This window comes from Scardinius erythrophthalmus, assembly GCF_964197995.2.
Source record: "Scardinius erythrophthalmus genome assembly, chromosome: 22".
In the NCBI taxonomy this organism is placed as follows: domain Eukaryota; kingdom Metazoa; phylum Chordata; class Actinopteri; order Cypriniformes; family Leuciscidae; genus Scardinius; species Scardinius erythrophthalmus.
Window position 1 is genome coordinate 27183732 of NC_138242.1, and position 21474 is coordinate 27205205.

At 34.8% G+C, this 21474-nt stretch overlaps 2 protein-coding genes across 2 annotated transcripts; one reads left to right on the forward strand and one right to left on the reverse strand.

The window, feature by feature from the left end:
• Positions 1-331: 331 nt before the first annotated feature.
• On the reverse strand, positions 332-7487 carry trdmt1 (tRNA aspartic acid methyltransferase 1). Its single transcript, XM_081353287.1, has 10 exons — positions 7327-7487; positions 6959-7068; positions 6165-6241; positions 4815-4886; positions 3010-3075; positions 2683-2752; positions 2504-2587; positions 2113-2420; positions 1004-1191; positions 332-524 (listed from the first exon to the last, which is right to left on the reverse strand). The coding sequence occupies exons 1-10, from the start codon at positions 7397-7399 to the stop codon at positions 424-426; spliced, it is 1149 nt and encodes a 382-aa protein (XP_081209413.1). The 5' UTR covers positions 7400-7487; the 3' UTR covers positions 332-423.
• A 1051-nt stretch (positions 7488-8538) lies between these two features.
• On the forward strand, positions 8539-20800 carry vim (vimentin). Its single transcript, XM_081352617.1, has 9 exons — positions 8539-9145; positions 10357-10417; positions 11556-11651; positions 14873-15034; positions 15894-16019; positions 16968-17188; positions 18071-18114; positions 19842-19924; positions 20003-20800. Exons 1-9 carry the CDS (start codon positions 8616-8618, stop codon positions 20039-20041), a joined length of 1362 nt encoding a protein of 453 aa, XP_081208743.1. The 5' UTR covers positions 8539-8615; the 3' UTR covers positions 20042-20800.
• Positions 20801-21474: the final 674 nt, after the last annotated feature.

The window sequence follows — 21474 nt, forward strand, 5'->3', positions numbered from 1 at the left end:
CAACCAGCCAGAGATGCACTTTGGCCCTGAGAAGTCCTAACACCGCTGCATTTCCAAAAATCATTTATAAAGAATATATAAGTGTCTAGAGGGCATTTAACTCGGCTGCATGCAGGTAATTTGACTTTATTGTGTGAGTGTCAGGGGCTGTCACATGTGTTTTGGAGATCAGTAACCAAAGTTAAAGCAGTGAACCTGCTAATTTTCCCTCTGAATGTGAATAGCTTCACAGTAAATCACCGGCAGCTGATATAACCATTAAAATGATATAGTGTAACTGGTTTGTATTGTGTGATCAAATGAGAGAAAGTAGTAATAACGAAGCAAATGTACAGTATAAAAAAAATTATTTTATTCAATAATATACAACTTTACAGAAAAATGTATGATGATATATATAACATCTAATTTCCCAATGTTTTATTATGAGTTCATGAGACGTATAAGATGTGAAACCACATGGACGTTCAGGCTGTTCCCCAGCACACGGTACTGCTGCTTAATGGAAATTTGCTTTGGAAATGCTGAAACACAAAATACATGTAATTGAACGACAATATTATTATATTTTCACAATGCTGTTTCTTATGACTATTCATTAACAGTATGAATGGGTCTGAGTTCTCAGAAAATGTGAGTGAAAGTGTTTTAAAATTGTACAGAGGGGCCGAAATCTCTCTAATCTTCTTTTTCTCCCTGTCTTCACCTTTGCTTTGTCTGTAAAGCATTATTGCAAAAAAACAAATTATGAATCCTGAAACAGCTAATTATCTAAATGGAAGCCAAAAGTAAATAATGGAAAGCTATTCATTAACCTTTTCACACTCCAGTGGAATGACATACTGGACTTTAAAGCTTATGGTCTGAAATATAATACCATAAAACAATGTCTATGCACATAATATTAAGTTAAGAAGATTTCTGTTAACTTGTGTGTTTTTCTTCAGTGCTGTGTTGGTGAATGTGTGTGATGCCGCTGTTTGGTGTCTGGTGAACGTCTTACAGAAATCTGCAGGAAAGCCCATGATGTTGGCGATCTCTCTGGGTGTGAAGTATCTCAGCTTTAACTGGAGAAGCTGCTTCAGTTTGTCCTCTTCAGAAAGCAGCTCCAGGCTCTTAAACACACTCTCTAGCTCCACATCCACACAGGACTGCAGGACGGAGCCCGTGCCCTCCACATAGTGACCATAACTACACAGAGAAAATCAACAGTTTATATATATTAATAATGATACTTTTAATATTAAAATGCAATTATAATGAGGAAAACATATTCAAAAGATTTTTTTACATTATAAAAGGTTAAGAGGAAGAAAAACAAATTAAATTGCCATATTTTGTCATATATATATATTTAATTAAAATATAAAAATATCAATGAGAAATAATTAAATATCATATTAACTATGTATATATGTGTGTATATATATATATATATGTTTGTATATATGTATATGTATGCATGTATGTATATGTATGCATGTATGTATATGTATGTATGTATATATATATATATATATATATATATATATGTAAATATAATTAAAATATAATATATGTAATTAATATATAATATTAATGAGAAATAATTAAATATCATGTTAACTATGTGTATGTATATATGTATGTATATGTATGTATATATATATATATAATATGTAAATATAATTAAAATATAAAAATATTAATGAGAAATAATTAAATATCATGTTAACTATGTGTATATATATATATATATACATATATATATATATATATATATATATATATATATATATATATATATATATATATATATATATATATATATATATATGTATATATATATATATATATATATATATATATATACATACACACACACACACACAATTTATGTATATATTATGTACAGTGTATATATATATATATACACAACACTTGCAGATATATTACAATTTATTATGATACTTTTAATTTATAAAAAATGCAATTATGAGGAAAATATATTTGTGTGTTTTTTTCTTATATAAATATATATTTTAATTAGTTTATCATTCATTATAAATTTTATATTTAAAATACTTATAATTTAATTATAATAAAATATAATAATATTAAAAATACACACACCCTTTAGTAAAGCAAACTGATCTCCTGCTACTGGGCTGAACTATATCCATCAGTAGAGCGTATCTGAGCAGGGTTTTGGGAGGCAGCAGATACCGGTCCATGTCCTCCTCCTCCTTCTGCAGAAAGTCCTGCAGCCTCTGGACACTCTCCTGTTTGTCCTGATTCCTCTTCTTTTCTAACTCTCGTTCAGTCTCCATCTTAAAAATAATCGTCCCAGTCTTTTCTCTCTCAGATTCAGAAGGTGTAGGATGATCGTGTGGAACAGCGAGACTGTCTGGGGATTCAGACATGCGGAAACCCTCTATAATCTGCCAGTAGATTAAAAGCTTTAGTATTCAATAGTCACTGTATTGTGGTATCTCGGTTAGAATAGGTCTAACCAGAAAAGTACCTCTGCTGATCTTGGGAATGAGAAGGATCCTGGTGGTCTCTTTGCAATGAGGAAGTATCTGAGCCTAGAGTTTGGTATCCCAAGCTGTGACCACAACAAAACTGGCATTAACTTTCTGAGGTTTTTAAGAGACATTAACAGCTCTTTTTCAAGGATGTCAAAGGAGGAGACATACTCACAGATGTTGGTGAGATCAGAAACTCCTGAAAGATGTAGTCACACTCTCTCAGTGTCTTAAGCAAAGCATCCCTGTCAATTAAAAAAACAGAACATCTAATATATATTTAGACACTATACAACATTGATAAGAACACTTTAAGGCAAAGTGTGAACTTTTTCAATATTAAAATACTTTCATCCATCTCAGTTTAATGCGCAGACAACTACTGTATAAGATTCTTATTAACACAATACATGACAGTAACACAGAGGGGAAACCCATGACCCCATTGGCTCATAGCCACATCACCATGGTGATCTCAAAGCCACTGTGCCGCCCTGGTTACCTTGCAGCAGAAGTCTCAAAGCCCTTCACATTCTCCAGCAGAATGAATCGCGGCCGCTCGCTGAGCCTGCAGGGACAAAGAGAGGAACATTCTTTCACAAACACACTCTGGGAAAAAAACACCTTGGCTGAGTTCGGGAATAACACAATAGACTTGAGAAAGGGCAAATGGAGAGGGAGAGAGAGGAAGCTATTCTTTATTCCTTTATAATGCATGAATTAATAATGTGAGATGTGCAAAAATACTGTAGAAAGAACATTGCCAGGAAATTTGGCTTTAGAGAAGTAGAGAGTGAGTGAGTGAGAGAGAGAGAGAGAGAGAGATAGAGAGAGAGAGAGAGAGAGAGAGAGAGAGAGAGAGAGAGAGAGAGAGAGAGAGAGAGAGAGAGAGAGAGAGAGAGAGAGAGAGAGAGAGAGAGAGAGAGAGAGAGAGAGAGAGAATTTCTAACTCAAATTTGGAAATCAATATCAGAGAACCGCTTCAGTGACTTACGCCCGGTACCCATTGTGCGATTGTGGGCTGTCCCATACGAAAGATGACCAATTGTGCCAGTTTCTGTGGTTGTTGCGACTAACTATGGTCCTACGTCATACAGTGAGAAATGTTCAAAGACTTTGGTCTTGTGAACAAAGATAGCATGTGATAATTTACTGAAATTTAGCATGATCATCTCACAGTGTGTTTCCTACTACGAAATACGCCTGCTGACTAGCCAATAAAAATGCAACATGAAATGGCGTATTGATCAATGCGACATGGCACTAAAACTTAAACTTGGCCCGTTCACACCAAGCACGATAACTATAAAGATAACGATAAAGATATAATTCTAAAAATCGTTCTCCATATTAAAGAATAACAGAGTTCACACCACAACTATAACGATAAAGATATGAGGAACGATATCGTTGGGATCACTTTCAGAACGATTTTTTTCCAGCTGTCCAACGATAAAACACTGACAGCCAATCAGAATCCATTCTAATTTAAAGGTCTCGCGCATTAAAATGGCAAATGACATTGCAGAGAATTAATCGTCGAGGTACAAAAAAATCCTCCACTGTTTGACAAGTCAAACCCCTTTTCAAGGATACGTTAAAAAAGATGGATATATGGAAAGCAATCGGTCGTATCCTGGGAATAAATGGTGAGAAGTATTAACGATGAGATCAGTTTAGCATAGTGTAACAAAATTACCTCAGTGAGGCTATCCAGCGCTAGTTTTGACAATATTGCTGAAGTTGCAGTGAAAAAGGCGTTGTATACATTAAGGATATCGTGTACCCAAAAGCGCCTGTTTTTCTTTTGATATTTTTTTGTAACGTAAAGCAGCAGCAGGTCATCCATTTTCGCTACTTTGAAACCGCAGCGCGGGCGCGCGCGTGCTTAGAATAAAAAGACCGTTATCGGTTGTTGGTGTGGACGCATATATAGTTATCTTTATCGTTATCTTTATAGTTATCGTACTTGGTGCGAACGTCATGCCAAGTTGACCTCTTTTCCCTAGCACTGACCGCGTTCATATTCTCATCTTTCGCTTCCTCCTCTTTTGTTTAACGCACATAAAAAACACAATTGTCTAAGTGCACAATTACCACTAGCACATGCTGATAACGTTTTTATTCTTCTATACTAGCTTGGGTCGTAGCCTATGATTCAATAGGCGTCATCATCGTACAGCCTACATACGTGTCGTCCCCAAGTTTACAAGATCCATGTCGGACAGTGTGATTTGTAATGATCTTATAGGATTGCTGAAATGTCTGTAGCAGGCGTTCATAAGAGCTCAGATTGATCAGTCTGACCTTGGCAGAAGGTCCAGGATATAAAGGAAGCTCTTTGTTCTGGGGTCAGCAACATCTCCCTGCAAACCAATCCTATTGAGAAACACACGTTAGCTTTAGTCAACCAATTTAGCAGCCTTTTTCACATTACAGACATACAGTATAGAGCAGTAATACACAACCGTTCAAAAGTTTAGGATTGGTAAAATCTGTCTGTAAAAGTCACCAAGGCTGCATTTGTTTGATCAAAAATGCAGTAAAAACAGTAATATTGTGAAATATTATTGTAATTTAAAATAACCAATTCTGTGTGATGCAAAGCTGAATTTTCAGCATCATTACTCCAGTCTTCAGTGTCACTGAATAAAGTATTAATTTCTTTCTTTCAAAAAACAAAAACAAACAATAAATAGCCTTACTGACCCTAAACTTTTGAACAGTATCCACCTTTTTCCTACACGCAATGACGCTTTGCACAAATCATGGGAGTGACTTCCGTTAAATTACTAAAACATGTTATATATGTTGTCTTTTTTCATACTGGAATACAAAGGGAAAACAACAAAATGATCAGGAGGTAAAGAATGCAGCGACTGAAAAGAGCTCGTCATTGACATACATTCTTGTCACATTAAAATACCAAGCGTTACGTTATTCTCATGACGTCTGAAAATATAATATGAAGGACATTTTACAGCTCATTCAGTCAAAACGACAGATGAGGATTATTTGTAGCGAAACCTTATGATTCTAAATGATTGTTTCGGTCTTTTTGAGTGGAACTTCTCCAAACAAACCGGAAGTGCCTCCCATAATCTAAAACACAGTTGGCTTGTTAGGAAAAAGGTGGAGATGTTAACATGATGAAAGAATAGTTCAGCCAGAAATTAAATAATTTTATTTACTCACCCTCATGTTGTTCCAAACCTGTATGGCTTTCTTTCTATTGTGGAACACAACTGGAACAATTTTAAAGATTTGTATCAGTCACTCTTTTCCATGCAATCACTATATATGGGAACTGAGGCAAACGATCTTTAAAAAACATGCAAAAGCACTATAAAGGATCATATGAGGCTTAAACTTCAGTCTGTTTCTCACAAAAAGCTATGATTTTGCTTCAGAAAACTGTATGAGACACATCTATGATGCTTTTATGCTCCCTATCCAAGATTGAAAGCTCCAGTCTCCATTTACTGCATTGCACGGAACAAAACGACCATCACTGTATACTCAAGATTTCTCCTGTTGTGTTCCACAAAAGAAAGAAAGGCATATAATTTGACACAACATGCGCACGAGAAAATAAAATCAGAATTTTAATTCTGTGTGAATTATTTCTTCAATGAACAAGAGAAAAATGCAGATCACCTGGTAAATGGTTGACATGGTGGACTCATCAAAATCATGTCAAAGTTCAGCTTGTCAAAATCCTGTAACGTCATTCCCTTATACACAAAACCAAAAGAGATAGCATTAAACAACTTTTTAAGAAAAAAATAATAAAATGACAAAAACACAAGCTTATCCTATAACAATCCACATATAAAGATATACATGATGATAAAAGAAAAAAAGATTTATGATTATTAAGTTAAATTACTAAGTCCTGAACATAAACATAATAATTTACTCCAAAATACTACCATTTAAATAGCTAATCCATATTCTTTATCACTTTTTAAAATCTCCATCCATTGTTGTATATTATTCTGAACTGAGGCCAGTGGCAGGTACATTATTACATGCTGACAAAGCACAGAACCTTTAACCACCACAAAAACCACTCAGTTACACTTTTACCTCCTATTGCTTTTAAAAGCCCAGTCATGGGACTATGTGCTGGTAGGACGTACAAAAACGTAATTTTAAGGATGTTACAAAAGAGATGTGTAGTTATGAGTGCAATAAATCAGTTAAATAAGATTTTGATTGCACAAGCAGACATAATACAGTGATTACAGTGACATAAACAATGCAAGAAATGCAAGTCAGTGGTAATAATCTTACTTGTTATCAAGTACTAATGATGTATATTGTTTGCCTGTATTCATTGGCATAAAGAAGAGACTGATTCATACAAAACTTCATGAATGTGTATGCGTCCAAACAAAATGTGGCTAATATTTACATACTCAAATAAGAATCAAGTGGGCAGGACTGACCTCGATAGTTTTGGGCAAGAGTGGGGTACTGGGGAAGTTGTGTTTGTAGATTTCATTGGCTGTTGTGTTGACATCCACAGCTGCCACAACTTCAGCTGGAACTGAGCTCTCTGAAAGAAACGCAAATGAATTCAACTAAAGTTACTAAGAGTTTTAGCTAGTCTACACAACTCCAGTGAATCTGTTTTATTTTTTGTTTATAAAGAACAATGTACAGTACAGTAAGGGAACAGTGACACCTGTGGGGATCAGACAACAGAGACTCAAACCAGCGTACCAATAACTTGACAGAGACAGAGCCTTTGCAACTGATCCTGTGTCAGTCATGTGTTTCAATAATCGCTCCGGATTTAAACAAAATCACGTACCATGTAAAGCATAATGCATCCCGCCTATTCCGCTGTATAATTCCAAAACACGGAGTCGGTCCATGTTGTCCATTCTTCACTGCTGGATGATGTTAATAATATTTTGACAGCGTCTCAGACATGCCACATGTGCAATCCCGAATACATGACCGTCTAGAAACAAATCCATACGCGACTCGTTCCGCTTTTTTTTTAATTTCTTCCTATGATTTCTTCCTCTTCTATTTTTCTTCTTCTTTTTAATATTATTATTAATAAAAAATAATGATAATGATAATAATAATAATAATTTTACATTAAAATGTCATTTGCGTTTTAAACTGTTACAGTACAAGTAGATTACGTTATCTTCAAAAATTATAAACTTTTTTGATAATAATACATGATATAATAAATAAATAATAAACTATATAATTTGAATATATAAATATGGTGCATTTATGTAGCCTACTTATTTTCGTAGCAGTAATTATTTAAAATAATATTGTTTTTATGTTTACATTCCTTTTTAATATTAAGATAATTTACTGATATATATATATATAATAGTAATTGTGTTTTAATAATAATATATTATATGATATAATAGATTAATAATAAGTAGGTCTATTTAATTTGAATATATAAATATGTTGTATTGATGTAGCCTATTTGTTTTCGTAGTAATTATTTGAAATTATATAATTTTTTATTTATGTTTACATTTAATATTAATATCATTTTCTACTAAATACAATAGTGTATAGGCTAATATATTCTACTAAATACATTAACATATATATATATATATATAATACAGTAATGTTTTAATAATAACATATTATAGCCTATTGCCAAATAAATTAATAATATAGGATATAATTTGAATATATAAATAGTTTGTATTTATGTATTTATTTTCGTAGTAAAATTTGAACTAACATTATATTTATTTTTGTTTACATTCTTTTTAAATATTAATATATACAATATAAAACGTGGTAACCTGCATTTGTTACACACATAAACTGTATTATACAGTAAACAGGCTATATCTATGCCTATATCTCTTTTTACAGCTATCCCTGTAGTATTTGCCATGGTCAAGCTCTTTCATTATAAAGGGGCACATCTGCTCCTCCGCCCCGACACCTCTGCGTCACCAAACCTCCCTGCGCCGTTATGTCATTAGCATAGGGAGTGGACTATAAATGCAAGCCGAACCTCTGCAGTGGTCTCGGTTGGTCCGGACAGGGTGAAAGTAGACGCTGACTTCAACAACAACAACAACCCAGAACTAAAGGATTACAATGGCCAACCGAACAAGCACCTCTTCTTATAAAAGGATGTTCGGTGGGGAGCGAGAAGTGATGTCCCGGTCCAATTTTTCGAGTCGGCAGTACAGCAGCCCGGGGCGCACACCCCCACGCGTGTCCTACGGCGGCGCGTCCTCCTCGTCCATCCACATGAGCAGGGGAGTGAGGACGCGCTCCAGCGCGCCCCTGCCCAGGCTCGCCACCGATAAACTGGATTTCGGGCTCGCCGACGCCATCAACATCGAGTTCAAAGCCAACCGAACCAATGAGAAAGCGCAGATGCAACATCTCAACGACAGGTTTGCCAGTTACATAGAGAAAGTGAGGTTTCTGGAGCAGCAGAATAAGATCTTGACGGCGGAGCTGGAGCAGATGAGGGGCAAAGGCGCGACCCGGATCGGGGATCTGTACGAGGAAGAGATGAGGGAACTGCGGAGACAAGTGGATCAGCTCACCAACGACAAGGCCAGAGTGGAGGTGGACCGGGACAATATGGGAGAGGACATCCAGCGCCTCAAAGAGAAGTATGTCCAACTGACAAAACTGATCAAAGTAAAAGAAAAAAGTTAATAATAATAAAAAATGCATGTGGCAGGTGCATGTTCATATTTTTATACGGGCAGTTTTTGCAAACTAGTTTTTGGGTTTAGTCTAAATCAGATTATTGTCATTTCGCATTTAACATAAATTAATAATAAATAGGCTAACAAAAATGCATTCATAAAATATATAGGCTTTAAGCTATATCATTTTTAAAATGTTGCATTTATACAACAAAACATGGAAGGCTTTGCATTTTGGAGTAGTAAAAAGAGTCACTGTAAAAAGTGAAAATAGCTGTACATTTTAAGGAGCTATTTCTACCTGGTGATCCTTAAAATTATTATTTATTTATTTATTGCTGTGTAACATAAGATAGTCAGATTGATTCATTCATGTTTAATAACATATTTTTTTAACAACAGAATTATGTTACCCCATTTATTTTTATTGTCAGTGTATTATGCTGTTTATTTCGCTCAGGACAGCTCTTCCTTATAGGCGGAGTTTTCTTTAAAATGATTTGTGCATAAGACAGTCAGGTTGATTCAGTCATGTTTAATAACATATTTCCACCTACATAAATATATGTTCCCCTTTTTTTTTTTGGAAGTGTAAAATGATGTTTAATTCACTCAGGATGAAGCTCTTCCTTATAGGTAGTGTTTTTTTTTCTTTACCAGGTCAAATAAAACCAAAATGTTGTCTAAAGTTTCATATTTCATATCACCAGAATATGAAATGTGATTAAAAAAAACTGTATAAACCATGCCTTAGTAAGAAAATATAGAAAGATCTTATAATCCTATGAAATATTTCTTTTAAAATATGATTTGCTGAGGATCTATTTCTCTCTGACCTGACTTTTAAATGACTAAAACTTAATTCAGTCAAATTAAATCATATTTATGACCTCAATAAAAGCATGTTACAACATTTTTACAGTGCAAGGTGATTCTGCATAAGAACAAAGCTCTTCGATACTTTACATGTTTTTTCCTTTATTAAGAACTACCCATCATCGGTTTAATTTTTTGATACAGCAAATGAAAAGAAATTGATTTAAGTTTGATATCAAAGGCTTTATCTGGTGAACATATTTCGTTTGTGAGATGCTCCAGTGCATGAGGTGCTTGAGTGGGTTTGGTTGTGTTATGAGGGTGTGGCTCTGCTCAAATATTCATATCATTTTCAGACTTCAAGAAGAGATGGTTCTGAAAGAGGATGCTGAGAACAGCCTTCGGAGCTTCAGACAGGTATCCACTAACAACCACTTTTTAGACATATTATTGGGCCTGATGTTTAATTGAGTGCCAGCACCAGTTACATGTGATCAGTTAGTGTTCCAGTCAGTGTTTGCCAGCCTCCTCACAATAAAAGGGTCAGTGCAGGCCTGGCCAAGCTGCCCTCCTGTCCGGCATCAGATTCAGACACACAATTGAAAAGAGAGCTTTGTCTGAGAGCAGGCTGGGTGTTCATGACAATGCAAACTGTTGTACGAGTGGGAGGAGCCAGTATTTACCAGGGGACATTGGTGACTTATGGTCCCAGAGAAGAGGATGTGTGTGTGTGTGTGTGTGTGTGTGCGCTTTAAAGGGTGTCTGCCACCACCAGCTGCAGCTCTACAAACAATTAGCAGCAGGCGAGCTATTGTTATTTAATTTATTCAGGAATGGTTTAGAAGTTTCGGGTCAGTGAGATTTTTCATTTTGAAAGAAATTAAATACCTTTATTCTGAAAGGATGCATTAAATTGATCAAAAGTGACAGACATTTATAGTATTACAAATTGTATCTATTTCAAATAAATGTTTTTCTTTTGAACCTTCTATTCATCAAAGAATCCTGAAAAAAAATGTATCATGGTTTCCTCGAAAATATTAAGCAGCACAACTGTTTTCAGCATTGATAAAAGTAAGAAATGTTTCTTGAGCAGCAAATCAGCATATTTGAATGATTTCTGAAGGATCATGTGACACTGAAGACCAGAGTAGTGGCTGCCATACATTGTGAGACCTTTAAAAAACAAATAACAAAAAAAACAATCTTTTGACCGATAGTATATAATGTGATTCTTTTAGTGCAGAGAAAGAAGAATGAAAAAAGGAACTGTGTGGAATTCAGATGATGTCAAGGAAGCACAAGTTCAAAACAACATTTGATTTACAGTGTCCTTGTTACATGTAGTTACTGTAGTAATAACTATAAATTATGCACAATTACATGCAACTAACCCTATTCTTAAACCCTAACCCTATAGTATTACTCAGTAATTAAGTGTATAATTACACTATAGCACGGACACCTTAAAACAAAGTGTAACCCAATATTTTTAGGAGAGATGTCTCCTAGGTTGCCACATAATTGATATATTTTACATGTGTTACGCCCACAGGATGTTGATAACGCCTCCCTGGCCCGACTGGACCTGGAGAGAAAGGTGGAGTCCTTGATAGAAGAGATCTCTTTCTTGAGGAAGCTTCACGATGAGGTACTGAACCACCTGGAGACAGAAACATCAAAAATGAGATCTCTTTAAAGGGGTGGTATAACGCCCTTTTCACAAGATGTAAAATAAGTCTTTGATGTCCCCAGAGTGTGTATGTGAAGTTTTAGCTCAAAATACCCCGCAGATATTTTTATATAGCATGTTAAAATTGTCGCTTTTTGAGGGTGAGCAAAAACGCACCGTTTTAGTGTGTGTCCCTTTAAATGCAAATGAGCTGCTGCTCCCTGCACAGAGGGCGGAGCTACAACAGCTTGCACTCACACAGACATGCACTGAAAATTTAAAACACTTTTAGCCTTTTATGTTCAAACCGGAGTCAAGACAATGATGGAGAGACTCAAGAAGAAGTGACAACATGTAGAATGCAACAGGACATTTCTGAATGGTTAGTTGATGAATTTATGAAGCTTATGTGTAGTTATCTTCTAGTCAGTGGTGGACAGTAACGAAGTAAATGTAATTCGTTACTGTACTTAAGTAGTTTTTTTGCGAATCTGTACTTTACTTGAGTATTTCAATTTTGGAAGACTTTTACTTTAACTCCACTACATTTCAAAGTCAAATATCTTACTTTTTACTCTACTACATTTTCAAAATCAGTCGTTCCTTTTTATTTATGAGTGGATAAAAACTTAACTGGTCAAACGAGCCACCAATCACTAGCCTACAACGTGCGTGCTTTGTTTTGAACTTGCCTTGGCGCTATCTGCGTGAACCAGAGCTGTTAAATATGAGAGTTGTGACCATAGACCGTATAAGGTTGCGACACACTAGGCTTGTTCGACTTGAACCGGAGCTGCACAGACCGATCAGTTTGACATCGCGAGAGTGATTGAAAAGCATACAGAGCCGTCTACACTAGTACACTCTAATCGATCTCGCAGTATTTTAATATCATTCGAATGGCCTGTGCAGTGTGCAGCCGCTGTGATCTCGCCGCCGCGCGGTCACGTGATTCGTGTAGCTTTCTATAGTTCCAAACAAATCGCGTTGCCAATGATTTTAAGCGGGGGAGAGCAATTATTTTAATTATTTTATTATAATTACTATTATTGCAGCAATTATCGGTAAATATTGACGCATAATGAGCATTGCTTATTACGTTGACACTAAAATTACTTGCATATAATAGCATTTTTTTTCTGGGGAGTAGCAGAAACACTGCATTAATACGTTTTGGTGTTTAATTTTGGAAGGAAATAGGCTGCTCACATAACGTAGAAAAAAATAAAATAAATAAATAAATTATATATATATATATATATATGTATGAATGTGTGTGTGTGTGTGTGTGTGTGTGTGTGTGTGTGTGTGTGTGTGTGTGTGTGTGTGTATTTAATGGCATTGTGCAGGTTTATGTGAATGTATCATAACATTAGGATGTTTATAATAGGCCTATTATAACCATAGATGCTCGTGAAAAATATGTACAGTGAATACTGTAAATGTATTATACCTTATGGGAACAGTCCCCTTCCGTCCAAAATTAAACACACAAAAAATGTATTCAATTAAAAAATATATATAATATAAATTTATATAGAGACTAATTAATGTCATTTTATTAATAGATTGATGTGCCAAGAGTGACATTGGAGTCTTCACGTATAGACTGAGTTAAGCAAGAGTCTTGTGACAAAAATTATAATAGGACATTATAGCCATAAAAAAATCATAGTACTTGGATACTTAAGTACATTTGAAGGCAAATACTTTTGTACTTTTACTCAAGTGAATGTTTAAAGGCAGCACTTCTACTTTTACTTGAGTAATATTTTACCTTGAGTATCTTTACTTTTACTCAAGTACATGGTATGTGTACTTCGTCCACCACTGCTTCTAGTCATTGATTAGCATATTCTGTCTTGATAATCTATAAATCGTGTTCAGGGGGCGGGGTTTATGTAAATTCTAGGGTTGGTGATGTCACTAACCAGTGAGGAATGTCATGTAGTCCCTACCAGCCATTTGTTGTAGTCCTTAAAAAATGATTTCTTTAAAAGCAAATATCTCCCTTTGCTTTGAACTTTGAGCATTGTAACTTTGCAGATGTTGTTAATGCTCAAACAGCAACATTACACACTAACTAAAGTTAGAAAAGTGAAATCATGATCAACCACCCCTTTAATATCTCACTTGTTTCTCATTGATGACAATAACATTAAATGAAAATGACAATTTTCACAGATTTTGCTCCTGAGAAAAAGACCCCATGCGTCTCAGAATAGATATCAGTCATGTCTCAGATTTGCCAAGACATGCAATCAAAAATGAGAGATGAATTCAAACATTTATCTTCCGATTCTTTCGGGACCAAATTATCTGAGTAATACTATCCACATTATGTTTATAGATCTAGAAGGAGAAGCATCTGAGACAAAGCTGACACTTAAAAGAAACAACTCAGAATCCCCTGAGCTATTAAAAGATAAAATGAATTGAATTTCCTCTGGGAATTCAACTCTTCTGCTCACAGTCCTGGTTTTCTGGCCGACTGACTCTTTTGTTGGGCTTGTTAATATAAGGGGATTGTCAGGCATGTGTGACCGGCTGCCATAGTGATTAAATGGGTTGTGGAAACGGGAGTAATTCCAAGAGAATAAAGCTGAGACATTGTTTCAGGATCAGGACGTACATTAGTTCAGGGCTAATAAACTATCGCTACTTTATTTCAGTCATATTTGTTCTGTTTGCATTCAAATCAAAAACTAAAGATGACATCTACACTAAAAAGTTTGGGGTCAGTAAGGTATTTTTTGAATACTTAATTCTGCAATGATGCATTAAATTGATAAAAAAGTGACAGTAAAGACATTTTTAATGTTATCTGCGGTTCTTTTGAACTCTTCTATTCATCAAAGAATCCTGAAAAAAATGTATCGCAGTTTCCACATAAAGTGTTTTCAATAAGAAATCATTCTTGAGCATCGAATCAGCATATTAGAATGATTTCTGAAGGATCATGTGACACTGAAGACTGGAGTAATTATGCTGAAAATTCAGCTTTGCCATTACAGCAATAAATTACATTAAAACATTAAATATGAAAAATATTTCACAATATTATTGTTTTTACTGTATTTTTGATCAACCAAATGCAGCCTTGGTGAGCGTAAAGGGACTTCTTTTCAGACCCTAATCTTTTGAACAGTACAAACTGTGTATTTGGATTGTTCAAGTGATTTTGTCCGACATCTCCTCAGGAACTTGCCGAACTCCAGATCCAGATGCAGGAGCAGCATGTGCAGATTGATATGGAAGTGTCCAAACCTGACCTCACCGCTGCCCTGAAAGACGTTCGGCAGCAGTACGAGACTCTGGCTTCCAGGAACATCCAGGAATCTGAGGAATGGTACAAATCCAAGGTCAGTATCTCAGCTAATCGTTTTTCCACCATAACAATATAAAATTATTTTTTATAATAAGGAAAACACTTTCCCATATTCCATATCTTTCTCTATATCTAAAGTTGTGCAACCAATTTCAAATCAGATCAGCAAGAATAAATATGGTTTGTGCCAACTACATGTTGTTAGGCCTGTGTATTTCAGTAACATTACTACATTTACCATACATTTCACAGACAAGGCTTAAATGCATGATTGAGGTGTTTAACTACTGTAAAAGCAACTTGCCCTGTCACATCTTAAAATATTTCAAGTCTCAAGATGCATGCCAGTAATGTTTTTTTCTTAGACATGTTTATTAAAGCTACTTTAATTGAACTAAGGCCTAATCCTGGTTTAATCTAAGCCCTGTCTGTGAAACCCGGCCTTACAAAACATTTAGATTTTAAGAGTCTGAGCTGCTATGCAATAAATGTGCATTTATATTTCTCCAAATTAAAAGTTGATGAACATCTATTCAATCTCCTGAGATAATAAAGAACAACAAATAAACAATGAAACAATAAAACAAAGGGTCATTTAGCATTATTGTGAGTGGAAGTGCTGCTGATCTGGCAAGACAGTGTGAGATGTTTCAAGAATGAGTAAGTATCATCTCAGACGTGGCAGATGGTCGACGTAGAGGATTTCGAGACCATCTGCTCTTGTGTCACAGTATTGATTTTCCTAATGGACCTATTGATCTATTAGCCTAGATCTTCAAACTTGAAACTAGCACAATCAGTGTCATTCAGTGGTAAACAGAAAACAAAAGCGAGAGGCAGATGGAGCTTTATCTTTATCCTAATCTCGGACTTTCTCTTTCTTTGTACTGTAGTTTGCTGACCTGTCAGAAGCTGCTGCCCGCAACAACGACGCGATGCGTCTGGCCAAGCAGGAGGCCAATGACTACCGTCGCCAGCTTCAGTCTCTCACCTGTGACTTAGAAGCTCTTAAGGGAACTGTGAGTACTGGAGAAGATTATATTAACATCAGTGTTGATCATTGAGATAACATACAAGCTAACAGGGAACGTTCTCAGAACACCATAGTAACGTTTCAGTAGCATTAATAGAATGTTAGTTAAAAGTTATCTGGTCTTTAATAATGTTCTCAAAACGTCACTAAAACGTTATTTATAAATAGTTCATGGAGCGTTTTGTACTGAAATATTTTAGTTAGACATTTGTCTAACATTTTTTTACATGTGACTACTTGTTTCGGAATGTTCAGCGAACATTCAAAAGTAACACTTCCATAATGTTTGAAGAAAGATCAAACGGAATGTTCCTTTAACGGTCGCATAACCAAGAATTTTTTTTATAATATTATATGAGAATATTAGCAAAATGATCTTAGAACATATCTTTGTAAGCTGGGATTATACATTTCGATTTTACATTTTCTGTTTTCATTTTAATCGTATTTAAAGTTTTAGTTTTGTTTCATGTGTATAGTTATTATTTATTTTATTTCAGTTTTAGTTTTTTTTATATATATATATAAAATACATCAAGTTAAACTAAATGAAAATGAGAAATGCTGCAATGGCAACTAGCTAAAATAAAATAAATTTGCTGTCAAATTGATTAATCGCGATTAATCACATCTAACATAAAGGTTTGTGTATATATATTATTATACTTATATATTATATATATTTGTGTGTCTGTGTATATATTTATATATATATATATGTCTGTGTGTGTGTACACATATATTATATAAGCACAAACCTTTATGTTAGATGCGATTAATCACGATTAATCGATTTGACAGCACTAATTTATTTATTATTAAATGACAATTTTTTTTATGGTTTTAGTTAACTATAATAACCCTGATTAGCATTTATTAAAGTGCTTTATATTATGGCTGCTTTAATGTCAAATTATCGGATCCATAATTTCAGAATGAGTCCATGGAGCGTCAGATGAGAGAGATGGAAGATAACTTTTCCATGGAGGCATCCGGTTACCAGGACACCATCGGCCATCTAGAGGAGGATATCCGTAACATGAAGGATGAGATGGCGCGTCATCTACGTGAATACCAGGATCTGCTGAATGTTAAAATGGCCCTGGATATTGAGATCGCCACCTACAGGAAGCTGCTGGAAGGGGAAGAAAGCAGGTGAGTTCTTGCTTGTGCATGTTTATAGTATGTTTTCTTTAAAGGTGCACTTAACATGGACTTACAGTATAATGACACTTAGTGGAATAAATGCAGCATCATGAAAACAATAGCTGATTCAAAAACTCTGATTCATCCAGTAGTCTTTATCAGTGAGTCATTGAATCATTCATTCAAACCATTGTTTTTGAAATAATTCATTCAAATTAATAAAAAAAAATTTTAATAGACTGCAGCAATTAACATTTACTATTTATATACATTTTATTAATATTGTGAATGAGCTTTATTTTTATATTTTCAGTTTTCTTTTTAATTTTAATTAAATTATTAGTAATTTTGATAAATGTTTTTGACATTTTTATTAGTTTTTAAAATATTATTATTTAGGTTTAATTTTTTCCAGTTATAATTTCAGTTCAGTTTTAGTTTCTAAACATTTCTAATTGTCCTTTAGTTTACGTTTTTCATTAATACTTATATATTTTTTTATTTCAGTTTTATTTCAATTGACAAAAAAGGTTTTTATCAGTTTTAGTTTCAGTTGACATTATCATTAACTAAAACTAGAACTAATGAAAGCATTTTTAACCCTGTTAACTAGACAATTTTATTATAATTAAAATGAATATTCTGTGAGCAAAAGATAAAGTGAATAATATTCAGCTGGTCACTTGATCTCAACATGTCAGCCCCTTAAAGTGGCCTATAATGTAAATAAATATATAAATATATCTTTCAAAAGTACTATTTAGTTCTTTAGGGCTAAAACTTTTTAATGGGGAAAAAATACTGAGTGGAAATGTAAGACTTGACTATCAGAATATGTTTTTGACTTGACATTGGTTTTTACACATCATTTCTCTCTTTATTTCTCTCAAGGATCACCACACCATTTCCCAACATCACATCATTAACCCTTCGAGGTACAGTATGCTTCAGATCATCCTTATGAATGTTGTGAACGTTAGCGAAAAACAATGCTGAATGTAAATAATGTATGACAACTAACTAAAAAAACCTGCATAATTATTATATTATAGTAAAATAAATAGGCTTATCAACCTTTAAAACAACCAAGAAGATGATTGCATCCAATCATATAAAATCAAATACATGTTTACATGCAGTCGGAATAAACATGGTTTGAGAATAAAACCATTGAAATTCAACATTAATTTAGAAATCAAAATGGTAAATTTTCCTATTCAGCCCAAGTGAATAGCTTTGCATATTTTTGGGCTTATGAAGTTCAGTAACATTAACATTAAAGGGGACATATCATGCCAAATGCACTTTTTTAGCCCTTAAATGCATTTTGTTGTATATTTGGAGTGTTTAGAAGTACAGAAAATCTGAAATTATTCTCTTCAGGTGCTTCGTTGATATCTTTATATTCTGTTTTGGTCATATTTTTCAACCTGTTCCGATTTTTCTGTTATCTATGACGTTTTGTGAACTATTACGTCAAAGTATTTGCAGCGGAACTGCCAAATAAGGACATTGACTTCCGGCCCAACACTTCGAGCAATCCGCCTTTATTAGTATTATTACTATTATTATTTTTATTTATTTATTTTTCATCAAGGGAAGGAAATCTCTGGCCCACACTCCAACATAGTAGGTGGCGGTAATGCACCATAATGCTGGTTGCCACCCGCCATTAAACGTTACAAAGAAGAAGAAGAAGAAGAGCAATCCGCCATTTCTGTTTCTCGCAGCAATTTTGTAGTCCAAGCAAGGATGCAGAAGTTACGAGAGGGTAAGTTAAAATGTTCGGTTGTTGGATGTAGTAAGCCACACGCTTCATTACACCGTCTAATGTAGATGAACTGCCGCGCTTGTGACAGGAGCATGTTTAACTGAAAGAACGAGCAGAGAGAGAGAGACTCGGTCGCGCGCTCACTCTCTCTCTCTCTTCAGAGCCAGACGAACGTGTAAACAAGACATCACCGTCTCCAAACTAGACGCTGTCTTGCTCTCTCTCCCTCGCATATATTAATCAAAATAAATCGACACGGTGGTAAAAGGTAGGTAGACCAAAGTTTCATGTGTAAATACAGTACACACCATTGCGATACATCCATATGAAGACGTTGTTCTGCAGGTTCGTCGTCTTCATTTTCACCTCGCTCCGGCTCCGACTCTGGCCGAACATGTAAGGCTGGCTGGACAAGTCTTCCGTTGTTGACATTTTGTTAATAACGTGTGAATAAAAAGTTTCTTTGCCTCTAGATAATCGTATCTCTGCTATTAAACTACAAAAATGGCCGAACCGTGTGGAGTTGAACCTCTGCATCCTGGAGAGGGGGCGGGGTATGAAGTGTCTCAATTGTATTTAAAGAGACCGCACCAAAACGAGTTGATCTCAGACGCACGTCAGAAAAGGGGTAGAAAAGGGGCCTGTGGAGCTATAATAATGAGGAATTCAGACCCAAGCATTGCAGTTCCGCTTTATATAGACTACAAATGTATGATTTATATGTAAAAAGGAACAATTTAAAAGCATGATATGTCTCCTTTAAACCAGCTGAGGACCACTGGCCTGAAAAAATGAATTATAATTGGAGGCTTCCATCTGTGTGAACCCTTTGAAGCACAATCACACTTTTATGATGAAATGACTATATTTGGATTGATATTCTGCCTGCAGAGTCCATGAGTGAAATCAGACCTAAGATAGACCACCAGTCAAAGAAAGTGGTGATAAAGACCATCGAGACAAGAGATGGACATGTGAGTTGCATGAAAAGAGTTTTTATAAAAGATATTAAGTTTTTATATGAAAATGATTTGACCTTTCGATCATCACAGATAATTAACGAGTCCACCCAAAACGAGGATGATGAATGAACCGCATGTGTACCTGTGACCAGTAGGGGCACTAGAGAGATGAAGATCCACGCTGGAGTAGAAGAGGAAGAGAATGAAGTTTCTTTTATTGTTTCTGTTAAGAGTAAAAAAGAAAAGCAGCTTTAAAGTGCCTTTTTTTTTGCATTGCCAGATTAGAGTGGTCTGTTAATAGAGCTGTATTAGAGCTGAAAAGACAACATAGGTCACTGAGTAAACCAGCTTTAACCAGGTTTATGTTTACCACAAAGTCTGTAGTTTACACTGTTGAAGACCACAGCTATACACTGCTTCAATTTTTTCTGTTGTGTATAATTATTGCAAATGACCAAAAACTTGATGAACTTGTGTCTCTTTCACCATAAAACCAAACTTTCAACAAATTCACACAAATTCAATAAACCTTTAAGGTACAATCAGATTCCTTTTTTTATAAACAGTATTTGTCTTCCATTTTCAATGTGCAAAATGAACTGAACTTTGAGGGGATTTTTCAAATGCTTCTCTGTTGCGCAGTAAAAACCTTCCCCGTCATAAAAATAAACAGATTAGCAGGATCTATCCGGGAAATGAGCAACACAACATGTCTATGATTTAATTAAAGGTAGTTTGTTGGACACAATCATTATAATGAGACCTAATGAGTTCTCTGCATATCAATACCCAGTTGCAAGACATCCACATTCTTTTTTAGAGTGGATTTAAAAAAAAATGTCACCATGTTATCATATAAATTTCATTAAATGATTTACCTTCATAACTAAGACCTTGAGAACCCGAATATATTTCTTCTTGAGGGTGAACGGAAAGGGCAAAGACCAGGCAAATGATGCCAATCTGAAGAAGGATTTTGCATATTGGCATTGATTCTATGCAGGATTAAGATAAGGATTAAAACAACTCTGTTGAAATTAAACCAATATCTTTTTTTTTTCTTCACCTAAATAAAATTATATTTGAATTTTAGACTGAGGAAATACAGACATTCTGTCAGGTGGACATCCTGCATGGAATAATCAAATCAAAAATTGGAATACTTCATGTTTTAATTCAATTATGCTTATTCCTATAAAAGCTTTACATGGTTAAGGTAATTAAAAGATGCTGTTTACATCGCCTAATAAAGTCATTAGTATGTAAATGGAACCGTTCCATATCCTGTTCCATTTCTACAGTCCAAGTCTTTTACTCGTCTGCCCTCTAGTGGACATTGGTTTCAATCGCACGTGGGTGGAGAACGTATATACTATAATAAAAGGCCGGGTTTCACAGACAGGGTTTAGATTAAGTCAGGATTAGGCCTTAGTTCAATTAAGGACATATAGCATAGCATGCCATAGAAAAGAAAAGAAAAACATTAATGGTGTGCATCTTGAGACAAAACAATGGCACTAACATATTTTAAGATATGTCATTTGCAAGTTACTTTCAGTTAA